The 25,991-nt window shown below is 39.6% G+C and overlaps 4 protein-coding genes across 4 annotated transcripts; 1 reads left to right on the forward strand and 3 right to left on the reverse strand.

The window, feature by feature from the left end:
• Positions 1-194: 194 nt before the first annotated feature.
• LOC122667166 (protein NEN4-like) lies at positions 195-2,802 on the reverse strand. The gene is made up of 5 exons (XM_043863387.1): positions 2,089-2,802; positions 1,291-1,337; positions 1,151-1,214; positions 570-743; positions 195-474 (listed from the first exon to the last, which is right to left on the reverse strand). Exons 1-5 carry the CDS (start codon positions 2,569-2,571, stop codon positions 382-384), a joined length of 861 nt encoding a protein of 286 aa, XP_043719322.1. The 5' UTR covers positions 2,572-2,802; the 3' UTR covers positions 195-381.
• Positions 2,803-7,257: 4,455 nt separating this feature from the next.
• Positions 7,258-15,062, reverse strand: LOC122669726 (trafficking protein particle complex subunit 12-like). The gene is made up of 3 exons (XM_043866567.1): positions 13,804-15,062; positions 8,139-8,140; positions 7,258-7,273 (listed from the first exon to the last, which is right to left on the reverse strand). Exon 1 carries the CDS (start codon positions 14,927-14,929, stop codon positions 13,805-13,807), a length of 1,125 nt encoding a protein of 374 aa, XP_043722502.1. The 5' UTR covers positions 14,930-15,062; the 3' UTR covers positions 7,258-7,273; positions 8,139-8,140; position 13,804.
• A 1,693-nt stretch (positions 15,063-16,755) lies between these two features.
• On the reverse strand, positions 16,756-18,343 carry LOC122669623 (protein SODIUM POTASSIUM ROOT DEFECTIVE 1-like). Its single transcript, XM_043866423.1, has 3 exons — positions 18,029-18,343; positions 17,105-17,180; positions 16,756-16,962 (listed from the first exon to the last, which is right to left on the reverse strand). Exons 1-3 carry the CDS (start codon positions 18,338-18,340, stop codon positions 16,829-16,831), a joined length of 522 nt encoding a protein of 173 aa, XP_043722358.1. The 5' UTR covers positions 18,341-18,343; the 3' UTR covers positions 16,756-16,828.
• A 4,482-nt stretch (positions 18,344-22,825) lies between these two features.
• On the forward strand, positions 22,826-25,627 carry LOC122667385 (receptor-like protein 19). Its single transcript, XM_043863649.1, has 2 exons — positions 22,826-23,631; positions 23,935-25,627. The coding sequence occupies exons 1-2, from the start codon at positions 22,826-22,828 to the stop codon at positions 25,625-25,627; spliced, it is 2,499 nt and encodes an 832-aa protein (XP_043719584.1).
• The last annotated feature ends 364 nt before the right edge of the window (positions 25,628-25,991 follow it).

Raw genomic sequence — 25,991 nt, forward strand, 5'->3', positions numbered from 1 at the left:
TAGATACAGTATCCTATTGAAGGATACAGAAATAATCAAAGAATGGCATGGGAGAACATTGTATATTAGTGAACCTCAATTGCTTCCTTCAGGATTTGAATTAGAATGGAATTTTTTCATTATAATCTGGGAACGAATCTGGACAAAGGATATGCTTTTTGTGTGTGTGTGTGTGTATGTGTGTGTTTGGGGGGGCGGGGGGGATCTCCTTTTTTCAAGAAAGAGCTGCTTCAAATTTCTGGATTTCAATTGGTCACTAAAAGTGGATAAAGTGAAGCTGTTTAAACTCTTCCCTCTGTGACCTAACACATTTAATTCTTCAGGCAGTAGAAGAAGAGTGGAGAATCTGGAGACATGAGGGTCTGAAGCCTCTTACTCCTATCATCTCAATAGTGAATGAGAATGCTTGAGGAAGCTAGTCAGAGGTTGGTTGTTCTGGGCTTTACACAGGAGATCCTTTACCTTCTGTGTCATCTGGAAAGATAGAAAATAGTTTCCCATAAGTCAGTTAACCTTTCTTTTGGTCCGCTTAGAAGAATTTTGCTCTCTGTGATAGAACAGAAGGATACCTTTCCAAACTTTCCCCTTGTATAGGGAACACCTCTCTGGTACCCAAGAGGAGTATGAGGAGACTTTCTGCTTGTTTCTTCTCCATTTGATAACCTTCTGTTACTCCTACTTCTTGTCACTACAGTTGGAGATCCCTGAGAGTTATTAGCTAGCACAGCTGGAAAGCTCGACTCCTAGAACCAAATCGACACAATATGAGATTGATCAAGACGGAACCCTGTCTGGTTTTGAGGGAAATAAAGGGAAGGGAAGTGAAATCAAATCAATACTAAAATGAAAATTTTCTAATCAATATCCAAAACGATTGTGTAATTAACTCCAAAACATTTCAAATCTGATTATTGAAATCTACAACATTTTGCAATAGAATTCTTGGTTTTAAGAAATAAACAAAGATTCCATTTGAAAAGCATATTTTCTATATTTAGTAAGAGCTTAAGGTAGTTACACAATAAAGCTACAAAAGTTTTCATTTTCTTGTTAAAACTGATTTCACTTCCCTTTCCTTGTAACCAGACGAAGCCTGAGGAACTAACATGCCATAGGAGATAGAAAGGCCTATAAAGATCTGTTGATTTACCAAGAATAGAACGGTAGCACAGTGCTTGATGACCTCTAAGTTCATCCTGACATCGTCGAGACTTCTGAAAGCAGCAGGTGAAGTTTGAGTCTTTGTTTCCATAAGGTGCTCAAGAATGAACAATCCAAAGCAGTGCATACCTGTGCTTTTGTTGGCCAAGCCCAAAGTAAGCCGCCAATGTTGCCATCTGAAGAAGACACAAGGTTATGAGCAGTTGAGAACTGGGTTCAACAGATGTGATCTTCAATATATAAACAAAAATGAAACTTCTCCATAGTTATAGATAGCTATGCTGTTCAGTCCATGATCAATTCTCTAGCTTCCTAGTCCACAATTAACTAAATGGGGTCAGCTACATGGATCCTACTTCACCAATCAACTCTATTCAAAGCCACACTGGTCATCATTCTTAAGCTATGCATGTCTTTCTCACCACTTCTACTAGGTTCATTTTAGGTCTAACTCTGGCTCTTTTAGTTCCTACAATTTGAATCATATCATTCCTCCTTACTATTCTAACGATTTTATCTCAACCTATCATGTATCGGGCTGGTACAAACTACAAAACATAATTACTAGTGAAGATATAGGTGAGATTAGGGATGTCAATTGATTGGTTCGGTCGGCTGAAAAGGTTTCAATCCGGAACTGGGCCAGAACAAAGTCAAAATGTTAAGGTATAGTTCGGTTTCTACCGGTTTCGAAAATACCCAAATCGAAGCCGATCTGATAAACAACCGGTTTGGTTCAGTTTGGTTTTTTAGTCTGTTTCAGTTGGTCCGACCTGTTTGGGCTGAAATTTGACACCCTCTAGGTAAGAGTACTGGTCCAGGCTCTGGCATGAGATTACCTAGTCTGTCAATAGGCCCATTTGGGGCAGCATAGGACCTTGCTTTTGCATGAATTGATGAATATGTAGCAGAGAAAGAGATACATACCTTCATGTCACCAGCTCTCCTGCCAAACTTCTGGCTCAACACCCCCAATGAATCAATTATTCCAACCGGCACCGGAGGCGGCCGGCCAATATCAGCAAAAGCCTCCTTAATCCGAGCACAATCAAATCTCTTGATGTTATGTCCAGCCCAAACTCGACCATTCAAGATGCCAAAGATCTGATCTGCAACATCCTCAAAGGTAGGGGCATTCGCAACTGCTTGGCGTGTTATACCATCACATCGACCGGACTTAAGAGCAACAACCGAAAGGTCCTTGGGTCTGATGAGGGTGCAATAGTTCTCTAGCTCAACCAGCTTCCTTGGGCAGATCACCATTGCACCAAACTCCAATACCCAGAACCTTTGTCCTCCTCTATTGGGTACTGTTGTTTCTAAATCAAAAAACACAATCTCTGCTCCTCTTCCTCCCCAACTCGAACTAGTACTCGCCGCCATCTCAATCCCACTCGAATCAAAGACCATTAATTTTGCCTTAATAATTGAATTCAGATTCTGTTAACCATTGTTGTCATTGTGATCAGGTTGGTTTATAAATTATGAGAGATGAATAGAATGCCTTGCCATCTTGAGATGGATTGTCTTGTACTTCAAGTATAGAGTTTGAAGGAAGGCGTTCTTCGCTTCATGCAGATGTCGTATGCAAATCAATTACAGTTGGGCAGGAATATTGATAATCCAGAAGTGAATTCTAACTTTACAGAATAGAGAGAGAAACAATAATTTTCCTCTGTTTCTGTTTTGTTTCCTTGGCTCGAAGCTTTTTAATTGCTTATTGTGGAACCTTTTTGAGAGAATTCTATACTAGCTTTCTTGACCCATTTGGTTTTCTTATATCGCAGTTCTTGGGAAAGGTGGAAGGTGTCTGTATATCCCAAGCAAGTTCTCTTTAGGTTCTTAGCAGGGACAGAAGGAATCGATATTCGATGCCCTTTTGTGGGACTTTGAGGTCTCAACAGTTCACAGTTGGAACTTTTTGGGCCAAATGTTTGTCGAGGGATTGGTCTAACTTGGATTTTTTTTTCGGTCGGATCGATTTTTCCTTCACCATGGTTATCGGTACCATCAGATTACCAAAGTAAAAGGTAGTTTCGACTTCATGGATAGTGATAGGCGTTTAATGATGAGAATCCGCCCATGAGGTCACTTCACCTAGGTTAAAAGAATCTTCCTTCTTGTGGGTGAAGGAAACTTTCTCCTTTTCACCTTGTCACCTTTTCTTATTGCCTGGAATCTCTAAGTTCAGTTTGTCAGAACATAGGTCTCTAAAACAGAATGTCATAGGTTCACTTAAACCCATTACGCATTTAGCCACAGAAAACTAGGAAAGGTCAAATTGAATTGAAGGAAATAATAGGGTAATTTACACATACCACCCCTGAAGTTTGATGAAAAGATAAATTTACCTCCCAATTTTGAAAAATTATGCGTACCCCCTGAGATACTTTCTCCTTTTCACCTTGTCACCTTTTCTTATTGCCTGGAATCTCTAAGTTCAGTTTGTCAGAACATAGGTCTCTAAAACAGAATGTCATAGGTTCACTTAAACCCATTACGCATTTAGCCACAGAAAACTAGGAAAGGTCAAATTGAATTGAAGGAAATAATAGGGTAATTTACACATACCACCCCTGAAGTTTGATGAAAAGATAAATTTACCTCCCAATTTTGAAAAATTATGCGTACCCCCTGAGATTTGCAAACAGTAACAAATAAGCCCATTCCATCAATTCATGACTAACAGTGTTAAAAATAAGAGGTGAACTGACAAAATTACCCTTACAAAAAAAGAAAAAAAAAAAAAAAAAAAACCTACAACTCATCTTCCACAAATCGATTGGAGAAGATGAGTTGCAGGTTTCAAAACCCTTTCAACCCTTAAGGAATTTAGGGTTTCAAATTGGGAAAAAATCCCAAATCAAAACCCAATTTCTAGCGACATCTGCAACCTACCAGAGCCGAAGCTAAGCCTGCAGTTACCACTGATTTCAATTTCAGAAACCTGTAGCCCAAAGACCACTTGATTTCTAGAGCTGTGGTGTTTTGGATCATTCTAGCAGACCTAGGCGACACCTAATCTGGAGATTTCAAGCTGTTTGAGACGGTTCCAGAGGCTGCAATTCGATTTCCCCTCATCTTCCCCAAATCTTTTAGGGTTTGAAAAAGGGGAAGATGAGTTGGGCTTTCTTCTTGGGAATCATGAGGAGAATAATAGCTGCTCAAACTGGATACTTCAACATTGAAACGATCACAAGCAGCTCGTCGTGGGTCTTGATGTCGAATGGCGTCCAAGTTTCAGCCGCAGCGTTGAGTACAAGGTTGCCATTTTACAGCTTTGCGTGGATCACACTTGTCTGGTATTTCAACTCCTTTACGCGGATCACATACCCAATTCTCTCATCGATTTCCTGAAAAACCCGAATTTGAGGTTTGTTGGAGTAGGAATCGAGGGGGATGTCGAGAGGCTATTGGAGGATCACGAATTTAATGTCTTGAACAATCTGGATCTTCGTTCCTTGGCTACAAAGAGGTTGAGTATGCCGGAGCTTAGGAGTTCTGGGTTGAAAGAGCTAACTAGAGAGGTACTTGGAAAAGAAATAGGGAAGCCCAAGAAGGCAACAATGAGTAGATGGGAAGCAGAGTGGCTCACATACGATCAAGTTCAATACGCTTGCCTCGACGCTTTTCTTTCTTTCGAGATTGGAAAGAGTTTGTTGCAAAAGAGACGAAGAACTGGAGAATGAGACCTAAATTAATTGATTATTGAACGACATATGGGTTTTTGCTCTTTCTTTGATTGAGCCCATCTGAGACTCTGGAATCTGAGTTCTGGATTGAATCGACCATACCTATTGTTTGCTTCTCTTGCTGTTTTCCAATTTCTTTTTATTTTTTACTTCAATTGAGTTCTTATGTATCGAATGTCCTTGATTGGGATGAACCAAATTGTTTCTAAATATGGGAATGTGATCATTGTATGCTTTGTGAGTATTTGGATACTTGCAACTCATCTTCCCCAATTGATAATGGGGAAAATGAGTTGCAGGTTTTTTCTTCTTTTTTTTTCTTTTTTTTTTTTTTTTTTTTTTTTCTTGCAAGGGTAATTTTGACAATTCACATCGTATTTTTAACGATGTTAGTCATAAACTGACGGAATGGGCTTATTTGTTACCGTTTGCAAACCTCAAGGGGTACGCAGAATTTTCCAAAACTGGGGGGTAAAATTATCCTTTCATCAAACCTCAGGGGTGGTATGTGTAAATTACCCAATAAAATATTGAAGAGAGCTGAATCGATTGGAAAATCTTGTTGAATGTTGTTTATTGATGATATATCATGGATGGATTTCGAAGATCTTATTGACTTTAATCTTATAGTTCCACCGTATCTAACGCGTGATTCACTGAATCTGAACCATAACCAATTCACCTGTTTTATAAATTCTGAACCATCACCAATTTTTTTTTGAACCTTTTTGTTGGTAAACTGAACCATCACCCGTCCGGAATGAAGAAGAGGCAACCAGTTGGATTTTGTTGAATTCACCAGTTGTCATGTCTCAAAAAAAAAAAAAAAAAAGTGGGGTTTGGCAGGGTGTGAATTTGCAAAGTTCATTAACCGTTTGTGAATATTATGATTTATGAGGAGGGTTCCTTCAAGGGAAGTGCATCAATGAAGGGTTGGAAAATAGTATCATACATATGAGATCCACATGAGAATATGAGACACACATTATCAAAATAGGAAAGAGAAAGAGAGTCTCACTGTTTATTATTTGAGAAGAGTATATAGAATATGTACAAGGGCAACATGTCAATCTTTTTCCCTCATAAATTATAATTCAATATTTATTGTCTTTGTGACCCTTCTCAAAAGAAAGAAGGATAGACATTTAACACGCACATTGCTGATGTCAGAAGACAGCCAATAATTACCCTGATTGCTCATATGTATTTTGGGGAGGGACCTATACAACACTACCATAAATTGGCATCTCTCACGCCGAACCAATGAATGCATGGGAAGCATTGCTTGTACACAAGAAAGAGAGAGAGAGAGAGAGAGAGCATCTACTAGTACCCACTACCAACAGTATGTACAACGTACATATTTTCCCATGTTTTAAATATAAAGTGATTAAGTGGATTTTCCCAAGGGATAGCATGGTGTTTAGTATTAGTTTTGCCGGATACCAATAACAACATAATACCGTATGAATTGATTGTATCAGCCCAAAAAGTACTCCATTTTTCAATATACATATGTATATCAGTATATGGTCCAATCCATATGATATCAATGTTGGCCGAGACAAATAACGATACCTGTGACAGTGACCTCACGTCTCACTATATCAGAGGTGATGGTGAAAATAAAGAATTTAAGAATTCATTAGGCCTACGCTGCTACGCATTATGCTTTATGCTGATTTGCTCTTCCCATATATGGTGGTCACTGGTCACAGCCTTGGCCCAGCAGAATGCTCATGGATTAAAACCAATAGTTTGCTTGTAGGTTGTAGCCCACGCCCAAGCGGTCCAATTTAACATGATAAGGATGGGTCCATCTATTAACAACCCATGTTTGAGATACCTTAATACCTTCTTCACTTGACCCATGATTTTAGGCCCATTTTGTCCCTTTATTTTGAATAGAGTAGAGAGATAGACAAATGGGAATGCTCGCAAAACTTCTTCCCTAAAGCATTTTCTATTCACTTTTGATGTCCATAAAAATTAGTTGTTACCACTTGATTTATGCTTTCTTTTCCCCTTTCCATTGAGATTTTGTATTAAATTTAGTGGGAATTTCTCACATTGTTAATGTGGCAAGGAATCTGCATGTTACACCAATGGTGGTCTTGAAAAGGAAATTGCACTATGACAGCACAGAAATCATTTTTCCTTTAATTTAATTGACCAACAATACGACCCAATTTTATGCACAGGCCATGTCTTTAAACAGTTGGATGGGAGGAGGGGGGGGGGGAAGAATTGTAATAACATCCCCCTCTGTCACCCATCTAACAGTTGAAGGCATGACCGTGCATGTACATGGCCATGCATAAAACCTTTTGCCCTAACAATATGATTCTGATTCTTAACAGCTAACCTGAAGGTTTGTCAAGCTAAATAGATTATTAGCAATGCTGCAATGGGGATAAAGCCTTTAGAATTGAACGAACAAAATACAAATCAGTCCAGCATATGTTAATAGCAGGTGAGTTTACATCAATAAAAAAAAAAAACAGGTTGAGTTTAATGAATCAATTAATAGGGATACGTTCTGGGTCAACAATAGTTTTCTTTTGCTTATAAACTTTGCACATGACTAAACAGCTACCTGATTACTAGTTGCCAAGTTCGTGCATGATATTCAGGTACATTGCAAGTCTGTAGTATTAAAAGTAACAGATAATGTCAGCTAAGCAAGCTGGTATCCTTCCTCTCCCCCCCCCCCCCCAACCCCCACCACCAAAAAAAAAAAAAACTATGATGCATTTAGCATAAACAATCTCTATTAAAGATAAAACACCTACGTATACAAGATCAACTAATGTGTTGATGCAAATGACACACCATTTGGGGTTTTCCCTTGTTTTTTGAATAGTCCTGAGTTCAAACAGTTCCAATGAATTGACTTTCTCAAAATAATTTTGAAACTACCGTAACAACACGTCGAGAAATCATATTGGTCTAAAATTTAAAACATGTAGGCAAATGGGAAAGGGTTCCAACAACTGGTGTAGAGAAACCCTGCCCCCAAAAGTGATATGAAAAAAATAATAAGATGAATGTGTCCCACTGACACCAATGGAAACCCATCAAATGGAGAGGAATCTGGGTGTTATTGAATTAAAAAACAGTAATAAAATAAATGTGGTTAAGGTATATTTGAAATAACTATACCAGAGAGGAAAAAACGAATGCAGGACTCTTTTGGTGGGAAGCCTATTTGATTAACTTGAGGGCCGAGGGCCGAACCTTGGCAGGCAACAATACAGATGAACATACACAAGCTGATATGATTACCACTGTCAGCCAGGGAGCATACTATACCTTAACCACATAGAAGAGAGAAAATTTGAGTGAAACATGAAGATGTTGCTGTTTCAGTGGGAGTATATAAAGAAACTAGAAGGCATCAACGGATAGACCAAACAGAATGAGTACAGTGTCCACTAACAAAGGGATATATCATTTTTCCTGGATGAGCTTCTCAAACTTCAAGATAAAGTAACAATACTACAGAATATATATATATATATATAGTTAAATAGATAATTGCTATGAAGATGCAAAATTCAAGGCTTTGGTAGAAGGTAAAACCCCAAGGAGGAAATAACCTCATGCATTGGCTCATCAAACTATAACAGCTAGCATGCATCACTATAGCCTCATCTATGGAGCAAATCTAGGAAAAATTAACTAGTGGACATTCAACTCAGAGGAAAAAAAAAGAAATAAAAAACAGAGTGAGGATAATTTGGCTCTGTATGGTAACGTGACATTTCTCGGCAAAACATGTATGATAGCACCAGTCCCTTTTTTTGTGCTTTTGAAATGAACCGGACTCTTGGCACGGTTTTGATGGCCATTTTCGGCACAACAAATACTCATGTCAAAAAACAAAAACAAAAACAAAAATTGAGACATAAAACCACGATTTTGTTGTGAAGAGAGAGAGATTGTGCACGACCTTAAAGGAGCAGGATGAACAGGCATGAACCCAAGTTCTCTACCTCCCTCTGCAACGACAGAGGACTTATGCTGCAACAACAGACGAATCGCTGCAACACCGAAGTTCTCTCTACCTCACGCTGCATCCCTCGTCTCTCTCCTTCACTCTTCTTCCCAGCGACCGAACTGAACTCACAGCCCTAATTTCTTCTTCGTTGAACTCTTCCCAGTGACCATACTGAACTCACAGCCCTAATTTCAGGTTCGTTGAACTCTTCCAAGTGATTGAACTGAACTCACAGCCCTCATCTCTTCTTCGTTGAACTCTTCCCAGTGACTAAAGTGAACTCCTCTCTCCTTCACACCTGAACCAGGGAGAAACCGAGGATTTGCCCTAAATTTGACACTCTTTGGGGTAATTTTCTCAATTACTTGGTTTTATTAAACACTTCAATATGTTGTATTTATACCTTCTAACCTCTGATTGACGGTTTTGGTAAGTATGTTGCAGTGAATCTGGGTTGCCGAGTCTGTCTTCTTCGTTGAGCTCTCTCCTATCCTATGGCCTAAAATGACCATAGGAGAAGTTGGGAGGAAGGACATGCATAGTATAGTAGGCCTTGTACCAAGTATGACCTCGGATAGAACCTATTGGAGGGCAAGGATCCATGTAGCAGACCTCATTTAGCTGAGATGTTCATGACTTGCTGTGCCTCTTCCCTCTTCCCTTTTTCTTCTTTCATTTTTCTTTTATTTTACATCTTTCATTTGTCAGTTTCCATTTTTCATTTCTCATCTCATTTCCCATCCTTCTTTCCCTATATCTTCATTCCCCCTTCTTTGTTGTTTAGACCTCAGTTTTAACTATTTTGTTTTGTTTGGGTCCATGTAGCCGACCCCAATAAGTTGGGATAAGACTGTGTTTGTTGTTGTTGTTAGCGAAAACTGACGATTTGCCCTAAATTTCGACTCTTTCAGGTAATTTTCTCTACTCACTAAGACAATCTCAATTACTTGAAAACTTCAATTAGTTGGATTTATACCTTCTAATCTCTGATATCCTCACAGCCCTAATCTCAAATCGTAATTCTGAGATACACTTTATACCGCAAGATAGCCGGAGCAGGAACTCCACACGCCTGAACTCAGATTTGCATCCTCTCTGAAACGCTTCTCAAATCTGTGGGAGGTTTCCCTTTGTTTATCCTCTCCTCCTCTCTTTCAGTTAAATTTCTCAACTTATTTTCATGGTAATGGGCATGATCTATGGATAGTTTACCTTTTTTTTGTGAGGTTACAGAGATGTGTGATAACTTTTTTTCGTATGACGAAGTTTGAAGATTGTGAGTGTTTATGTGTGTCATGAGAATTATTTAATTTTGGTGAAAAAAGTAGAAAAAAATTGATTCTGTTAATGTGGCATCCCATACATGTTTCTGTTTTTCTGTAATAGCAGAAACAGTTTTTTTTCAGGTTTACCATACAGCCTTTGTTGATACAGAATTACTCCAAAAATCCAGAAACAGAAAAACCTGTTCCTAACTCAGAACCAGTTTTTTGAAACAAAATCGTTGCCATACAGAGCCTTAATAAAAGGATGCGATGGAGGAAGAACCAGCAACAACAGCCAGCCCTGAAGCCCATCGAGCCAACCCATTCTTGGGCCCCATATGGGCCAGCAATGGACCATCGTGGCCAGTATTAAAAGCCCAGGTGGCTCGAGTCTTGGGTTCAACTAATGGGCCAGGTTTGAGCCCATTAAGGATCCCAGGCTTTAATGACTTGTGTGGGAATCTTTTGATTAGTTTCTCTTTCCAGTTTTGTTTCTATTTAATAGGTAGCTACAAGGCAGGTTTTATTTGTAACTAGGTTTCTACTTTTGTAGCTAGGTGGAACCATATTGATAGTTAATAATTTATTGGGAATCAAGAGGAGATTTTGAAGTTATTAAAAAAGAGGGCAGTACTACAGCCACGATTTGACTGATGAAGAAAACTTGGTTTTGTTAACCATGGATGCCGTGAGATGAAGTGAGAGGTCAGATGCCTAAAAAGTTAGTGAGAGACTAACCAAGGCCATAGGTGAGAAGCCTTGGTCATATCCTCCCCCCTTTTTTTTTTCTTCCTTTCTCCTCTTCTATCATTCCACTGTTACTTTCTCGTTTATTGCAACTGCAACCAATCACTACTGGAGATTCGTGGGTATCATACTCTACCCTATTGCTACTGCTGATGCATGAGAAGGTGGTTCCCTTGATCCATTGACTTTGTCTGTGACTGAAGGTTTATCGGTTTCCTGCAACACCATCAAACCTGGTGTCCTGGACACCAAGTTTCATGGAGATTTTCTTCTAATCTAGCCATTAGATTGAGTTCAGTTTTGGGTATATTATTTCCTTGGCCATATACTACCTTTGGTTAAAGTTTCATCCTTCAAGGCCTACACTCGATCCTCCTTGGAGCCCAAACACAGTGCTAGTTTGCAAGTTATACCCTAACCTTGACTACATGTTCTTGCTTAGGGGTATGGTTATTTATGATTGTGGTTAGTTATTGGTAATTATATGTAGTTATTAGAAGTGGGATGAGTTGTATGGAGAAATTGTAGGAGTGGGAAGTGGGTAGTTAGGATAATCCGTGTATTTATTAATGAATGAAGAAGTAGAAAGAAGACGGGAAAATTCTTAATTTAATTCTTGAATTTATATTGAGAGAGGATTGGCGGCCTCCCAATTGCGTCAGAATGCCCGGCTTCATCTGTAAAGCCAAATCTCTGTTTTCTGTCCTATCTTCTCCCTTATTTTTCTATTTTCTTTTTTTCTATTTTCTCTCCACCAAGTCCGCGCACGTAACAAATGGTATTAGAGCCAGGCACTGCGCAGGAAATCGACCATCCCGGGTCTATACAGGAATATCCTCCTCTGTTCAGGTTGGAAGAGATTTGCTCAACAAAGATTGACCGTCCCGGGTGTATACGGGATTTTCATCAGGTTCTTCAAGCATTGTTGGACCGATGAGTTCGTGGGCGTAACAGTGGCAATCAGCAGAAACAACTTGGGAATTACACCAACAAGATTTGGGATCCGGGTGAAATTATTTTAAATTTTTATTTGTAATCTAGTGGTCTTGAGCACAAGACCAAATTTTAGGGGGATGGAATGTTATGTGCCTACATGTTCTTGCTTAGGTGTATTATTTATGATTGTGGTTAGTTATTGTTGATTATATGTATGTACGGAATTGTGGTTAGTTATTGTTAAGTATATGTAGTTATTAGAAGTGGGATGAGGCGTAGGGAGAAATTGTAGGAGTGAGAAGAGGTTTGTTAGGATAATCCGTGTATTTATTGATGAATGAAGAACAGGAAAATTCTTAATTTAATTCTTGAGTTTAACTTGAGAGAGGATTGGCAGCCTCCCAATTGCGTCAAGAGGCCCGGACTCTCTCTCTCTCTCTTTCTATTTTCTCTCTCTCTTTTTCTATTTTCCCTCCACCAAGATCCATACATGTAATAGTAGATTCTCTTCACCACCATCTCCACTCAATCTGAGTTTGGAGTCATTCTACAGGCCGGTTTGTTGCTATTTCTGATTTGTGGGTTATTTTGGGACTAGGTAATCTAGTCTTACATTACACCATATGGACCTGCAATGGACCACCGTGGCTAGTATTAAAAGCCCTTGAAGCTCGAGTCCTTGGCCCAACTAATGGGCCTGGTTTGGGCCTATTAAGGGATCCCCTTAAGTGACTTGCGTGGGAGTCTTTTGATCAGTTTCTATTTTCCAGTTTTGTTTCTATTTCGTAGGTTGGAGAAGAAGTACAGAATTTCTGCATGGAGTTCTATTTCACATTTGGGCCATTCATGCGGCCGTTTTATGCTCTCTCTCAGGCTCCAGATCAAGCCAGACAACCGAAACTGGTGCTTGTGTTTTCAATTGGATCTCCAAGCTATTTGTGAGATATATTTGAGGCTTTAAAGGTGGAGCAATGTCGTCTTGTTAATATTTGTGAGGTAACCATGTATTTCTTCAAGTGTTATTGTTCTTCTCTATTTCTTATTGTAATCTCAAGTTTTTGGCATAACTTGAGAAGAGAAACACTGTAATCCATATTTGATTTTAGTGGATTCCTCTTAGAGTTGTCCGGTGGTTTTTCCCTTCACATTGATGGGTTTTCCATATTAAATTTGATGTTCTGTTTGGCTTGTGTTTGCTTGTTTCGAATCTGTTGCTTTCAGTGTTGCATATACATATTCATGAGCTGCACATGATTTCGTGAGCAGCTGTATCTTTGACTCACACGAGTGGAAAGGATTTCTGCCCCTTTCCCAACAGAACGCATTAACCTTGTACCTTGGCTTGTCAATCCATAACAACCAGCATGCATTAATATGGCCATCCATGGAACGGATATAGGAAAAACTAACTAGAAATACCAAATTGAAGATAAAACAATCATAATTTCTCAAGGAAACAGGAAACAGTGCCTAGAACACAATATGATATCACATAATGGAGATTAATGCACCCTTGAGGTCCAGTAGCAAGCTACAGTCCCATGATGCATGAGTCCAGGGCTGAATCCTATGTCATATGATTGGGCTGCACATCATGCCACTTGGCAAATACAGCCACAAGCACAGAAAATTAACCGAACAATTTATACAAGTTAAAGATTCATGGATGACTCAAGTGTTAAATGAACTCGCATTATGTGTAGAATAATACCCTAAATTTGAATAAGAGATAGATCGAAATCATATTTTATAGCCCAGGAAACCTAATTACTAAGAGTCTTCTTGATGTTGGAAAGGTTAACATAAGCAACATCAAATATGCGGCAAAGAGAACCAGTTGTAACTTCCAGGATGTGAAATGCTGACTGTCAAAGGATTTTCAGAGTAAAACTCTAGAATGCATCCAATGGTATCATTCAACGATTTTCAATAATGGTCAGAGTCTACAGCTACAGATAAAAGGAATCACATAAGAAAAGGTATATGACCCCAAAAAAAATACCTTAAATTCGAGTACAAGATGAATCAAAATCATCAGGAGCAACTCGAGCAATCCAATTACTGAGCGTCTTCTTGATGTCACCATGGTTAACATAAGCCAATTCATACATGCTACACAAATTTACCACCAATGTCTCATTGAGAGCCACCGTCGGAACCCTCTCCAATGCACTTTCTAAGACCTTGATCGAATCTGAAAGATCCCTCGAATACATCAAGCACAGTGCCTTGTTATTTGTTGCCACCACATCGGTCGGGTCTCTCTCAATGCATTTATCATACTCTCTCACAGCTGATATATAATCCTTCCCCACCAAATAAATCATAGCCTTATTCCGACAAATCAGATTCTTAAACTCCACTTCATCCAATAACGCCCCGGAATTACCTTCCTTCATCAAGCTTTCAACTCGATTGAACGACGCTTTAGATCCATCTAGATCTCCAAGCTGCATCTGTATATAACCCAGCTTCGATAACAATACTGGATCCAGTGAATCAACGTTGAGTAGACTCTGGAGCAATGTCAAGCACACGCCGAACTCTTTATAACTCAAATGATGACAGGAAATTGCATTGATCAGAAAGGCTTCCTTTTTCTTCCACCGATCAAAACAAACGTCGATGGATTTTGATTCCCTCTCCTTCAATTTCGTCCGTACGAAATCAAGCAGAGTGTACAATCTATCTAGGGTTTCTTGTCGCTTACCTAACTTGTGAGGGATCTCTGCGTGAAGCCATCGAAGCGCAAAAGGAACCATCGAACCAGATCGATTCGGATAATGATCGGGATAGGATTCGTACTTGTATTGAGCGCTGTCGAAGTCTTCAAGAGAATCGAGTTCTTCCGCCGCATCTCCGTATTGACGAAGCTTTGTCAGCGCTAGAACGTTATAAGAGAGATAGATCAAATGTTCGTGGGGTTTTCGAAGGAGAGAGAGTTTTCGTGCTCGAGCAACCTTGTCGAGGATCGATAGCCATGAGCCTCGAGAAGCTAGGTCTTGCAGAGATGAGATTTCGTAGCAGAGATCGTTCAAGGAGTTGAATTGGTTGGATAAGGGATCTGAGAACGAGAGAGATTGTAAATTTGATGCTAGGGTTTGTTCTTCATTTGATTCGTGGTCCATCTCGCTGCGGCCAGGAACTTGTTCTTCGAGGTTCCGTTTCTAAAATGCGCCGGTGCTGAAACTAAAGATCGCAAGCATCTCGCAGAAAGATGGGACTTGAGGAGAAGGTGAGTACCGAACAGTGATCACACGGAGAGTAGACTCAAATAAAGTCTTCGAACCAAATGGTTTATAAGGAGATATCACCAGATGGTCGAACCAGATGGCCACATACAGACAGCCAATTATTTGATGATTTGATCAGATGTCGTGTAAACTAGGGGTGTCAATTTAGTACCAAAACTGAGAACCAGATCAGAACCGACCCAGTAGGAATCGAAACCACTCCACCTAGTAACTTTTTTTTTTGTCCGGTTTTGGATCTAACTTTTAGAACCACTTATCTTATTGAACCCGGCCGATTTTGGTCTGATTCTTCCTGTTTTATGCTCTACATATTCCCCTTGTAGGTTTTCGAGTAAAATTCACATCCTCTACTTCCACCTGCCCCTACTGCTGTGTGCCCCCCACACACAAGCAAGGTGGAAGTTACTGCCTTACCCCCTCTCAGGCAGGGGTAAGGCGGTAACTTTGGCCTTGCTTATGTCTAGGGCTCACGATGGTACTGGGCAGGGCAGAAGTAGAGGATGTAAACTCTATGGAGTAGGGATGTAAACGGATCGAATTTGGTCGGATAGTGGTATTATCATATTCGTATTCAATTATATTCGGACAGATTCGGATAACATCTTATCGATTTTCGGATGGATTCGGATAATTTCCGAATAGTGATTTTTTGAATACAGGTTCTCCTAAATAGATATGAACACGGATGAAATACAAATTTTTGATTATCCATTGACATCTTTACCGTTTTTATGATGAGGGATAGGGTTGAGACTTGAGAGTTCAACAACTACCTTTTCTTCTACTCTTCTTAGTCTTTGATTTTCTTATGTTTTTAACTTTTGATTTTATCTTGTATTTATTTTATTAGATATGTGATTCCATGTATCACATTGTATAAAACAATATATATATAACCAATAGCAAATCTAGAAAATAAGTCACATTATCTTAACTTATAAATATATAAAAATAAGATAACAAAATCCAATAAGGTAACTTAAAAGGCTAGACGAACACAAATATATATTTCAGATATTTTATTATTGTTGGATTGCTAAACGAATCGGTCGGATAGGGGGATTATCAATTTATCATATTTGTATCCAAGACGGATTTGAATTCTCCTAATCGGATACGAACGCGAATCACATACAAATTTTCGAATATCCATTTACATCTCTACCATGGAGTATGGATTATGGAGTACTTTACCTAAAAAACAAAGAGTATGGAGTATGGCCTACTAGTCTTACTTGAAATTGGAATCAACCAAGTTGCATCGTCTGCCTCCATATTTTTCCTTATAATGAATTTGAAGATTGAATGGTATATCAAAAATTAATAAAGGAAAAAGAGTGCTATGAAGCCAATGTACAGTTTTCCTCTCATCCTTATATTTGGTGTGAATTATCCGATAATTAGGATCGGTCCTGGTCGATTCGGATATGAATCGGCCGATTCCCAGTCTGATTCACTAATTTTTTAAATACTGATCGAGACCGAAATACTTGCTTCTTTCATGAACCTGCCATTTCAGAAAAGAGATCATAAAAGGTAATCTACTATCAACTCTGTCTCAATATCATCCAATGAGCCTCAGTAACACCATCTACTAGATGATCTCAAAGATCAGAACAAACCTGGTACCTTATCCCCTCCCCGGTTTGATCCCCCCCTCTATACAAAAAAAACAGATCAGAACAAACCGGATTAAAATTCCCAATTCCTGGACCACCCAAGTTAAAAAGTTTAAAACCACTGGACCCATCCCCCTATATCTCCTGTCTTGGCCTAATGTTCTTCCTTGATACCCCAGAACTCAGCTTTCTTCACCTTTGATATGCTCTCCAGAACTCCCACAGGTGATACGTGTCCCATCACAGTTACCCTTTTCGACTCCAGATCTATACTGAACGACGTCACTCCTACAACAAATATAGTATCACAAAACTGATCGATCACATTAATTTACAAGAAGCTCAGCTGGCTTATTCTTAATTGTTTTGTGTTGCAGGTAATGTAAAATGGGTGAAAATTAATAAGCACGAAATGAAAAAGGAAAGCTACCTTCCATCTTAGATAAATGTTTCTTCACCTTGCCAGCACAGCCTTGACAATGAAGGGATACTCTCATAACTACTACCTGCGCCATAGTATAATAGTTTACCAAATAAATCAGATGAATTGCAGTACGTAAATCTCTGATGGCCGTGGAACATGAAAGAAGGTAACCAGAAACATTAATTTATTACAGAGAATCGGAGATGGTGAGATTTTGATCCACTAGCTAGTATGAACCATGAACAGTAGTAATGTCCCGCATCCTCTGCAACTTTTACCCCACCAAGGAGATTCCCTCTAGATAAAAAAAAAAATTTAGGAAAAGAGAATGCCACCCCATTGCGCAGCACATGCCGCCCGGCACAAGGGTGCCCGAAATGACTGCGGCACCCCCTGGAAACTCAGAAATGATCAGGAGTGTGGTGATCATTTCGTGTGCTCCTGTGTTAGGACGGATATCCAAATGTTGAGTTCTTCTTGAATAATATGTGTTAAGATTGGTAGAACTCATCTTTAAAAGCTAATCGGGTGCCAGGTTCTTATCTCTTCACATAGTTGATTGGGCTACTCACTCACCCCTGTGGGATAATTACTTTAGGGTAAAACCCATAAAATAAGATCAAGATCTGACAATGTGGGTGTTTCGATGGAGGCCGGCATATGAGAACATATATTCTCGTATGCCTGCAAGCCATCCATATGGAATATATGTAGCAGATAAAGAAAAAGAGAGCAATTTGGCTCTCCTCCAGCTGTGGCGGGAGCTGGAGGATCCAGCCCAGCAAAACAAGGATGGTTTTGGTCATTTCACAGGTGGGACCCAAGTGGGCCTCTTATGAAATGACCAACCCCCCTATGTTTTTGGGTGTGTTTACTGGGCTGGACCCTCCAGGGAGCCAGATCCAGAAGAGAGATAGGAAGTGTGATCACCTGAAAGACGGGGTTAGAGGTGGAAGAAGTGAGCGAAGGAGGCATGGTAGAAGCATTGGACGAGGGCTTTGGTTTTTGTTCTCGATCTTTGAGGAAGGACGACAATGGCAGTGGCAGTACTTGTCTACTCATCATGGGATGCTTATCAGCAAAGGGGGAGAATCTCTGAGACTCAACGAGGCGAGTGTAGTTGGAGTTGAACAGCATTGCGTGAGCTCGACCTACCGACGACCGCTCTGGCCTCCTCGGCACGATAACCGACCGTGCGTCGCCGGTCATGCATATGGCCGTTGCTGCCGGTGACTGGCACATGAATCCTCTCATCTTCTTTCTCGTCTTTCCGTTCATGGCTCCACACACACACACACACACAGAATTAAAATGGTGAAACCTGGGTTCTTTCTTTATGAACCCAGCCAACCAGCTGGCTGGCAAACTTAACTCTGGTCCTCCAAAATGACTAAACTACCCTTTAATCTCAAGCTGCCATTGATCACTGTGATCAGATGATCAAAACTTTGATTAGATACCAGACAACTAGGGAAGGATATGAACTGTTTGGGGGTCACATTGTTGCCAAAGATCCAGCATCAGATGGTTATGAAGGCATTAATTCAGGGTTTGACCTTTTGTTTTGGCTGTAATAATAGGCCACAAGGTTAATTAATTAGAGCGTTTCAAAACAGAGGGAAACAGATCGAGGGAGTTAGAGAGATTCATGTTCTCAAACTGAAGTGAAAGAAAATGAAAGACTGAAACTGAAAGGGATGGCCAAAAAAGGAGAAAAACGAAGGGAAAAAATTCAGTAAATAGTGCAATAAATGGGGGGAAACGATAAGATTCGGTTACTTAACTATACTATAAATAGTAACTGAAAACTTTTTAGTGTTTCTTTCTTCTCTGCTATCAGAGTTGACAGAGGGAAAAAATTCAATTAACAGTGCAATAAATGGGATTGAAAACGATAAGATTCGGTTACTTAACTATACTATAAATGGTAACTGAAAACTTTTTAGTGTTTAGAGTTGATCAAGTATTTTTCCTTCCAACTTTCCGAGTGCAAGGAATGGGTTGGGTAAGGGAGGTTATGTCCCCTTTGTTCTTATTGGCTTTGTATTTTAATAAAATTTAAGAACTTCCCCTCGACCTAGATAATATTCGAGCTAAAAAAAAAATACAAAGTTTGAGGCAATTTTATGAAATTGGATGTCAGAAACACTGTAGTTTGCTTCAATTCTTTTGATTATTAGAAGGTAGTTTCCAAAACTTGAACTTGGGACCATTAGGTCATAATGGAGCAACCTTACAAGCAAAACTCTCTCTCTCATGGGTTTTCTGGTGAATGGCAGAGGCCAATGTGAACAAAAAAATTATAACTCTAACATGGGATAGGTAAGCAATTACGCAAGGACTGGACCGACCAAGCAAATGGTAGATATGGAGGACAGGAGAAGACTGATAAGTACATAAATACCTTACCAGTAATGGCCTCTGCCATGAAAATTCTAACCACTCATCCCTGCCTTATAAAGCCTTCATGTTAAAGTACATAACTACCATTTCAGTGTCCACTGCCATGTAAATTAAGGAAAAAATTTAACCTCTCCCTCAGTACCTTATAAACTCCATTTCTTGCTTCTTCTTGAGAGGGTGGAACTCAGGGACCACACTCTACTTGTCTATCTGTACCACTCGCGGGGGGGGGGGGGGGGGGGGCAGGGTGGTCATTGCGCCCACCCTCATATGCCTGGGTGCAGTCTGCGCTGCAGCACAGAGAACAGCGCCCCTTCAATTATATACGGTTTTACATATCAGAACATGTTTGCAATAACAAGTGGAAGGGCAGGGCTACCTACCCTCTACATTCTGCTGTGAATGTACCATCAGGAATCAATGGTTTACTCTTGTCAAAACTAACAAGGGTAAGTAGTTTCCTCTGGTTGAAATTCCGTTCTTCTTGAAAAGGTGATATGTCTCTATCTCCCTCAGACATCCATGGAGGATGCTTAAAGGGTTCCTTTTGATGGCTTCTACCAATGAATTAAAAGGGTCCCACTACTACATTAAAAGGTACAAGATCCCACCCATCCATCGAATGAACAAGTTTTTTTCCTTAATACATTGAATCATACGCTTGGGCCAAGATGACTTCTATAAGCTCACTACTCAAGGAAGTGGATTCAACATGAACTAGTTAAAAACTAAGGGCAAAACCTCATATGTGGTCAATCCCATTATTGAGATAAACCATTAAATTTGACAAGCGACACATCCATAACATCCCTATAAATGATGTGAAAATTTGTGTTTAATGGGATTTCATAAATAATACCAAAACTCAATAATTCAGCTTTAATTTTCAACTATGGACATTTAATATCCAAATTAATCTGCTTCCAACCTTACACTATAGATTTTTCAAACCAAAATTTGACATCTTTTTTCAAATTAAGAAACCAGATTGAAAAAGGTAGAGAAATGAGAATCCAGATCAGCTACCCACATGGGGACGGGTGGGGACAAATCTGACCCCTCCATGGGACATGGGTCCCACACCCCCATAGAAGGTTCAGATCTGTCCCCACCTGTCCCCATGTGAGTAGCAGATCTGAACTCGAAAAATGACCGCCCACCCCTTATAAAATGAAAAATCCCCCTGGTTGATTCCTCTGTGCATCCCGTCATTGCCTCATTGGTCCCCACATTGGTGCGACGGGTAGCATTCTTCTTCCTGATAGTAATTAGAAATCTTTTGGTGGGGTGGGAGACTGGGAGTGGGACTAACAGAATTAGACCAAAAAAAAATGGACGTAAACCATACATGGGGGATGTAAACTGACGGGTTTATGATAAGCCCATCCCAGCCCTCAATTTTAAAGCTCTAATTTTAGATGGGCTAATAATCCTTAAACCCTTTAATCATGTAATGGGCTTTTCAGCCAGGTTGACTAATGAAATGGCTGGCTAATTGCAGGACAGAATCCGGATCCTATTGATAGGGAACCTTCAAATAGGATGGTTTTCTCAAATGTATCGTCCACCATACATGAGATTTTTAAACAGATCAGACTGAAAAGAGATGGACTTTTAGGTGACATTTTGATATTGAGCTCCACTCTAGGGAGCCCAACGCCTAGGGAGTGCCTAGGGGGCATCCAATGTCTAGGCTGTGCCGTGCCGCACACATCCCGGCAGCGACAGGAAGCCGGATCCTTCCCAAACAAGACCAAGTATCCAACAAGATTTATAATGAAAATAAAAGTCACAGTCAAGGTCAAAGTCACCATAGATTGGAAGCATTAGTTTTTTTCAAGATTCTCCCTTACCCTGTAACCCCACCAGCCCTGTCATGCAGTCACCATCATTGGGCCTCTCCATGCAAAATAGCTCATAAATTCAACAGCCCGCGACTCCAAAAAGGTAGCACCGTTTTCCTTACGCCTCTCATAATCACTTTATAAGAATCCATTTTCCTTTCAATTATGCAGTTTCCACCTATATTCATGAGTTTAACCACAACCACTCCTGCCTAATCCTTCCCATTTCCACACAAGATCAAGTCTCTTAACTCTATAATGGAAATCAAAATCAAAGTTTTTTGGATGCATTGGTTTTTTTCAAGATTTTTCTTACCCTTATGTTCACAAAACTTGTCATGAAAATGAAAGTGAATGTCACGGGTGAATAGATGCATTAGTTTCTTCAATGCTGCGTTTGGTATGCATTCTTAGAATGTATTCCAAAAAATAAAATCAAACACAGTCTTAATTTTGAAAAGTCCATAGTACTGCATAGTTCAGTCTCTTTAACCACAATTTAGAGTTAGATCTTCAGGTGGTGGGGTGTTCGGAACCCACAAAATGTTGAATTTTTATCCACTGCTGTAACTAGAGCGCTGCTGTGTGCATCATGTGGCGCAGCAACTGCCATGTGTGCATAGTGGGCCCCACTGTGTGCACATGGCCACTGCTGTGCCGCACGATGCGCACAGCAGCGCTCCAGTTACAGCAGCAGATAAAGGTTGAGAAGATGGGATAACAAATATACGTTACATGAGCAGTGGGTTCAAATGTTTAAAATTCTATTGGTGAAAGATTTAAGACTGTGTTTGGTATGATTTTTTAAAATGCATTATTAACCAAGAATGCATACCAAAGTAACCAAACACAACCCAAAGATTCTTTTTAACCTTAACTGCCATTTGCCACTTGCCACTTGCCACTTGTCATGCAGTCACCATCAGTGAGCTTCCCATAAAAGAATATACAATGGCTTGGTTGTAATTTTATACCATGCCTTATAAGGAAGGAAAGTCCTTCGTGGTCCTATCTTGTGCCTATAAATACGAAAAGGAGAGGGAGAGGGCTCTCATCAATCATCAGCACTTTACAAACCAGCAAACCTTATCCTTTTAATCTTCCAAATCCTTTAATTCCTCTGAAGGCATAGAAATATGTCCTGGTGGTGTTTCTTCATCTTCTTACTATCTTTGTTTCAAACTTGTTTCCTTTCATCTCCTTCTCCTCCTTCTTCTCTTCTCTTTCTCCTCCCCAATTATGTCCTGATGATGAGAAGTCTGCTTTGCTGCAACTGAAGCAAAAGCACCACTATGTCACCCCATATTACAATTATGATCCTCTCAAGTCTTGGAAGCCAGATACCAATTGCTGCTACTGGGTAGGCATAACCTGTGATGTTATCACCACTGGTCATGTAATTGGCCTTAACCTTTCCAATTCATTACTCACTGGTTCTATCCATTCCAATAGTAGCCTTTTCCATCTTCATCACCTTCAAATGCTCGATCTCTCCATTAACTATCTTTCAGGCCAAATCCCATCACAAATATCACAGTTCACAGATTTGGTTTATCTTGATCTTTCTAAGAACATTTTTGGTGGCCAAATCCCTTCAGAATTCTCAAGGCTGACCAAATTGGTTTATCTTGACCTCTCATACAGTGGGGTTTATTACCAATATTATCACCCATATCAAATCCCTCATCTTGAATTCCCTCGACTTGAAATCACCACTTTGAGAGAATTTGTTCAGAATCTATCTAGTTTGAGTGAACTGCGTCTTGATGGAGTGAACTTGTCAGCTCCAAAGAATAAGGACTGGTCTAGTCTCTTATCATCTTCACTCCCTAATCTTCAAGTTCTGACAATGAGTTTGAGTTCACTTGCAGGTCCCTTGGAGGCATCGATCTCAAACCTTCGTTTCCTCTCTGTGCTCAACCTTCTTGGCAATCCAAATCTCTCTTCCAAAGTACCAACTTCTTTGATGAACCTCACTTATTTGACTGACCTTAATCTACGTGATTGTGGATTGTATGGAGATTTTCCAAGAGATGTTTTCCTTCAACCTAACCTGAAGAGCATAGACTTGTATACAAATCCTCTCATCTCAGTTCATTTGCCTGAATTCCCTGAAGCCAATAATACTCTTAAATATCTTAGTGTTGGCGACACACAATTCCAAGGGAAGTTGCCAAGTTCAGTTGGGAATCTCAAGTCTTTGACATATTTTTGTGTTTGGGGTTTGAACTTGTCTGGACCAATCCCACCTTACCTTTCTGGATCTTTCAATCAACAATTTCATTGGTGAAATTCCCTCTGTTTTCAGCGAAAGATTTCCCAATCTTGGGCTATTGTCCTTGCATGACAATTTGCTCCAAGGACCAATCCATTCTTCTTTGTTTTTTCTCCCATCATTGATCAACTTGGATTTGTCCAATAACAAATTCAAAGGATTCATAAATGAGCCTATTCACAACATCTCTTCCTTTTCTGGTCCACTTGAATTTTATTTAAGTGGCAACAACTTGAATGGACAAGAACTGATGAAATCAATTCCAGAATCAAAGGAATATTTTCAGTGCTTGACCTTTCTTTCAATGACTTCAGCTACATAGCAGAGGATACCTATGGTAACTTTGTCAATGCTCAAATTCAAGAGTTAGCCATGACTGGTTGCAATATTAGTAACTTCCCAGATTTTCTTAAGAATCAGAAGGCATTGAGTGTTCTATACATTTGTTACAATAAAATTAGCAAATTCCCAGATTCTCTTAGGGACCTCAAGGCATTGAGTTATCTTGATATCTCTAACAATAGAATTGATGGTGCAATACCCAAATGGATATGGCAAAACAATTTGATAAGACTAAACCTGTCTAACAACTTCATTACAGGTCTGGAATTGCCATTACCTGATCACTCCAACATTCAAACTCTTGATCTTCACTCAAACATGATACAAGAGTGTCTCTCAGCAGATCCATGCTTTCGGCAAACATTCAATCACTCTAACAGTGATGAGTTTGTATCTCCTGTCTTAGGGAATCTCACCTCCCTTCTCTCCAATGCCAGTGTCGTTTCAATTTCGAACAATAAAGTAACTGGTAAAATCCCTTTCTCAATCTGCAATGCAAGTAATCTGGATATTTTGGATTTGTCCAAAAACCAATTGAGTGGCACCATCCCAACATGCCTTGGCAACAGCAATTTGAGGATTCTAAATTTAGAGAGAAACAAAATACATGGACCCATTCCTCCTGCTTTCAAAAATGGATGCAAATTGCGTACACTCAAGCTCAATAAAAATATGCTTCAAGGGGGAGTTCCAAGATCAATGGGCAACTGCAAGCAACTTAACCTGCTAGATATTGGGAATAACCAATTGAATGATTCCTTTCCTTATTGGTTGGAAAATCTTCCTGAATTGCAGGTACTTGTCATGGGATTTAACAAATTTGGTGGTCCGATTGCTCAGCTCCCCCAAACTGATTCTCCCTTTCCAAGCCTACATATCATTGACCTCTCTTTCAATAATTTTACTGGAAATTTACCATTACAATACATTTGTCATTGGAAGGCGATGGTGTTTGATGGGGATGCTTCTGTATTAAGCTATACTTCCGAAGTGAATTCCTTCTATTACAATCAAACTATTGGCTACTATCAGGACACACTTGTAAGTATGGAGAAGAAACAATACATGGAGTTTCCGAAAATTTTGTCGGCCTTCATCAGCATAGATCTATCCAACAACAATTTTGAAGGAAAGATTCCACATGCCTTGGGAAATTTAAAAGCATTGAAAGCACTCAACTTGTCAGGAAATAGCCTCACAGGTCAAATTCCATTTTCGTTTGGGAATCTAAGCGAACTTGAGTCACTGGATCTTTCAAGAAACAAGCTTTCTGGAGTAATCCCGGGGCAATTGATAAGTTTGACCTTCCTTTCAGTCCTGGATCTTTCATATAATAACTTCACAGAAAGTATACCACAAGGGAACCAGTTTAACACGTTTCCAAATGCTTCTTATGAGGGAAACACAGGACTATGTGGGTTTCCTTTGTCAAGGAAGTGCGGATTACCTCCAACATCAACGTTCCAACAAAAAGATGATGCAACAAGTTCGTTTGATTGGATATTTGCCTTGGCAGGATATTGCTCTGGTTTAATTGTTGGATTGGTCGTCGGACAACAATTGTTCTGGAGAAGAAACAGATGCTCTGAAGTCATTTCAAGAGTTGTGGCATCCAAACAGAGAAAAAGGTCAAGGAAGATCAAACAGCACAAGAGAGGGAAATGAATCAATCTCCAACCCCCAAATAAGTGAGATTTTTGTTAATATCACAACAAAATGTACATAGTTTTGTTTTTTCTGTTCTTCTTGTATTTGTGCTTACATGTTTGTATATGTTCATGTTTAGGTCTGATCAACATTGCTGCCTCATCACAGGATGTAAAGGAAGCTGAACTCTTTAGACTTCTTCAAAGATGGAAATATTCTATGAAGTCAAATATCAGGATCAATCAAGTTTGGTTTTGCAACAAAGACTTTTGTGATCTATTTAATTCTACAAACTTTCTTCGTCTACCTTGGAATCTTGTTGATAGTTATCTTGAATTTGTTGATGTTATAGATAACTTTACTAGTGTAGAATTTATGTGGT

This window comes from Telopea speciosissima, chromosome 7 (assembly GCF_018873765.1).
Source record: "Telopea speciosissima isolate NSW1024214 ecotype Mountain lineage chromosome 7, Tspe_v1, whole genome shotgun sequence".
Lineage (NCBI taxonomy): Eukaryota > Viridiplantae > Streptophyta > Magnoliopsida > Proteales > Proteaceae > Telopea > Telopea speciosissima.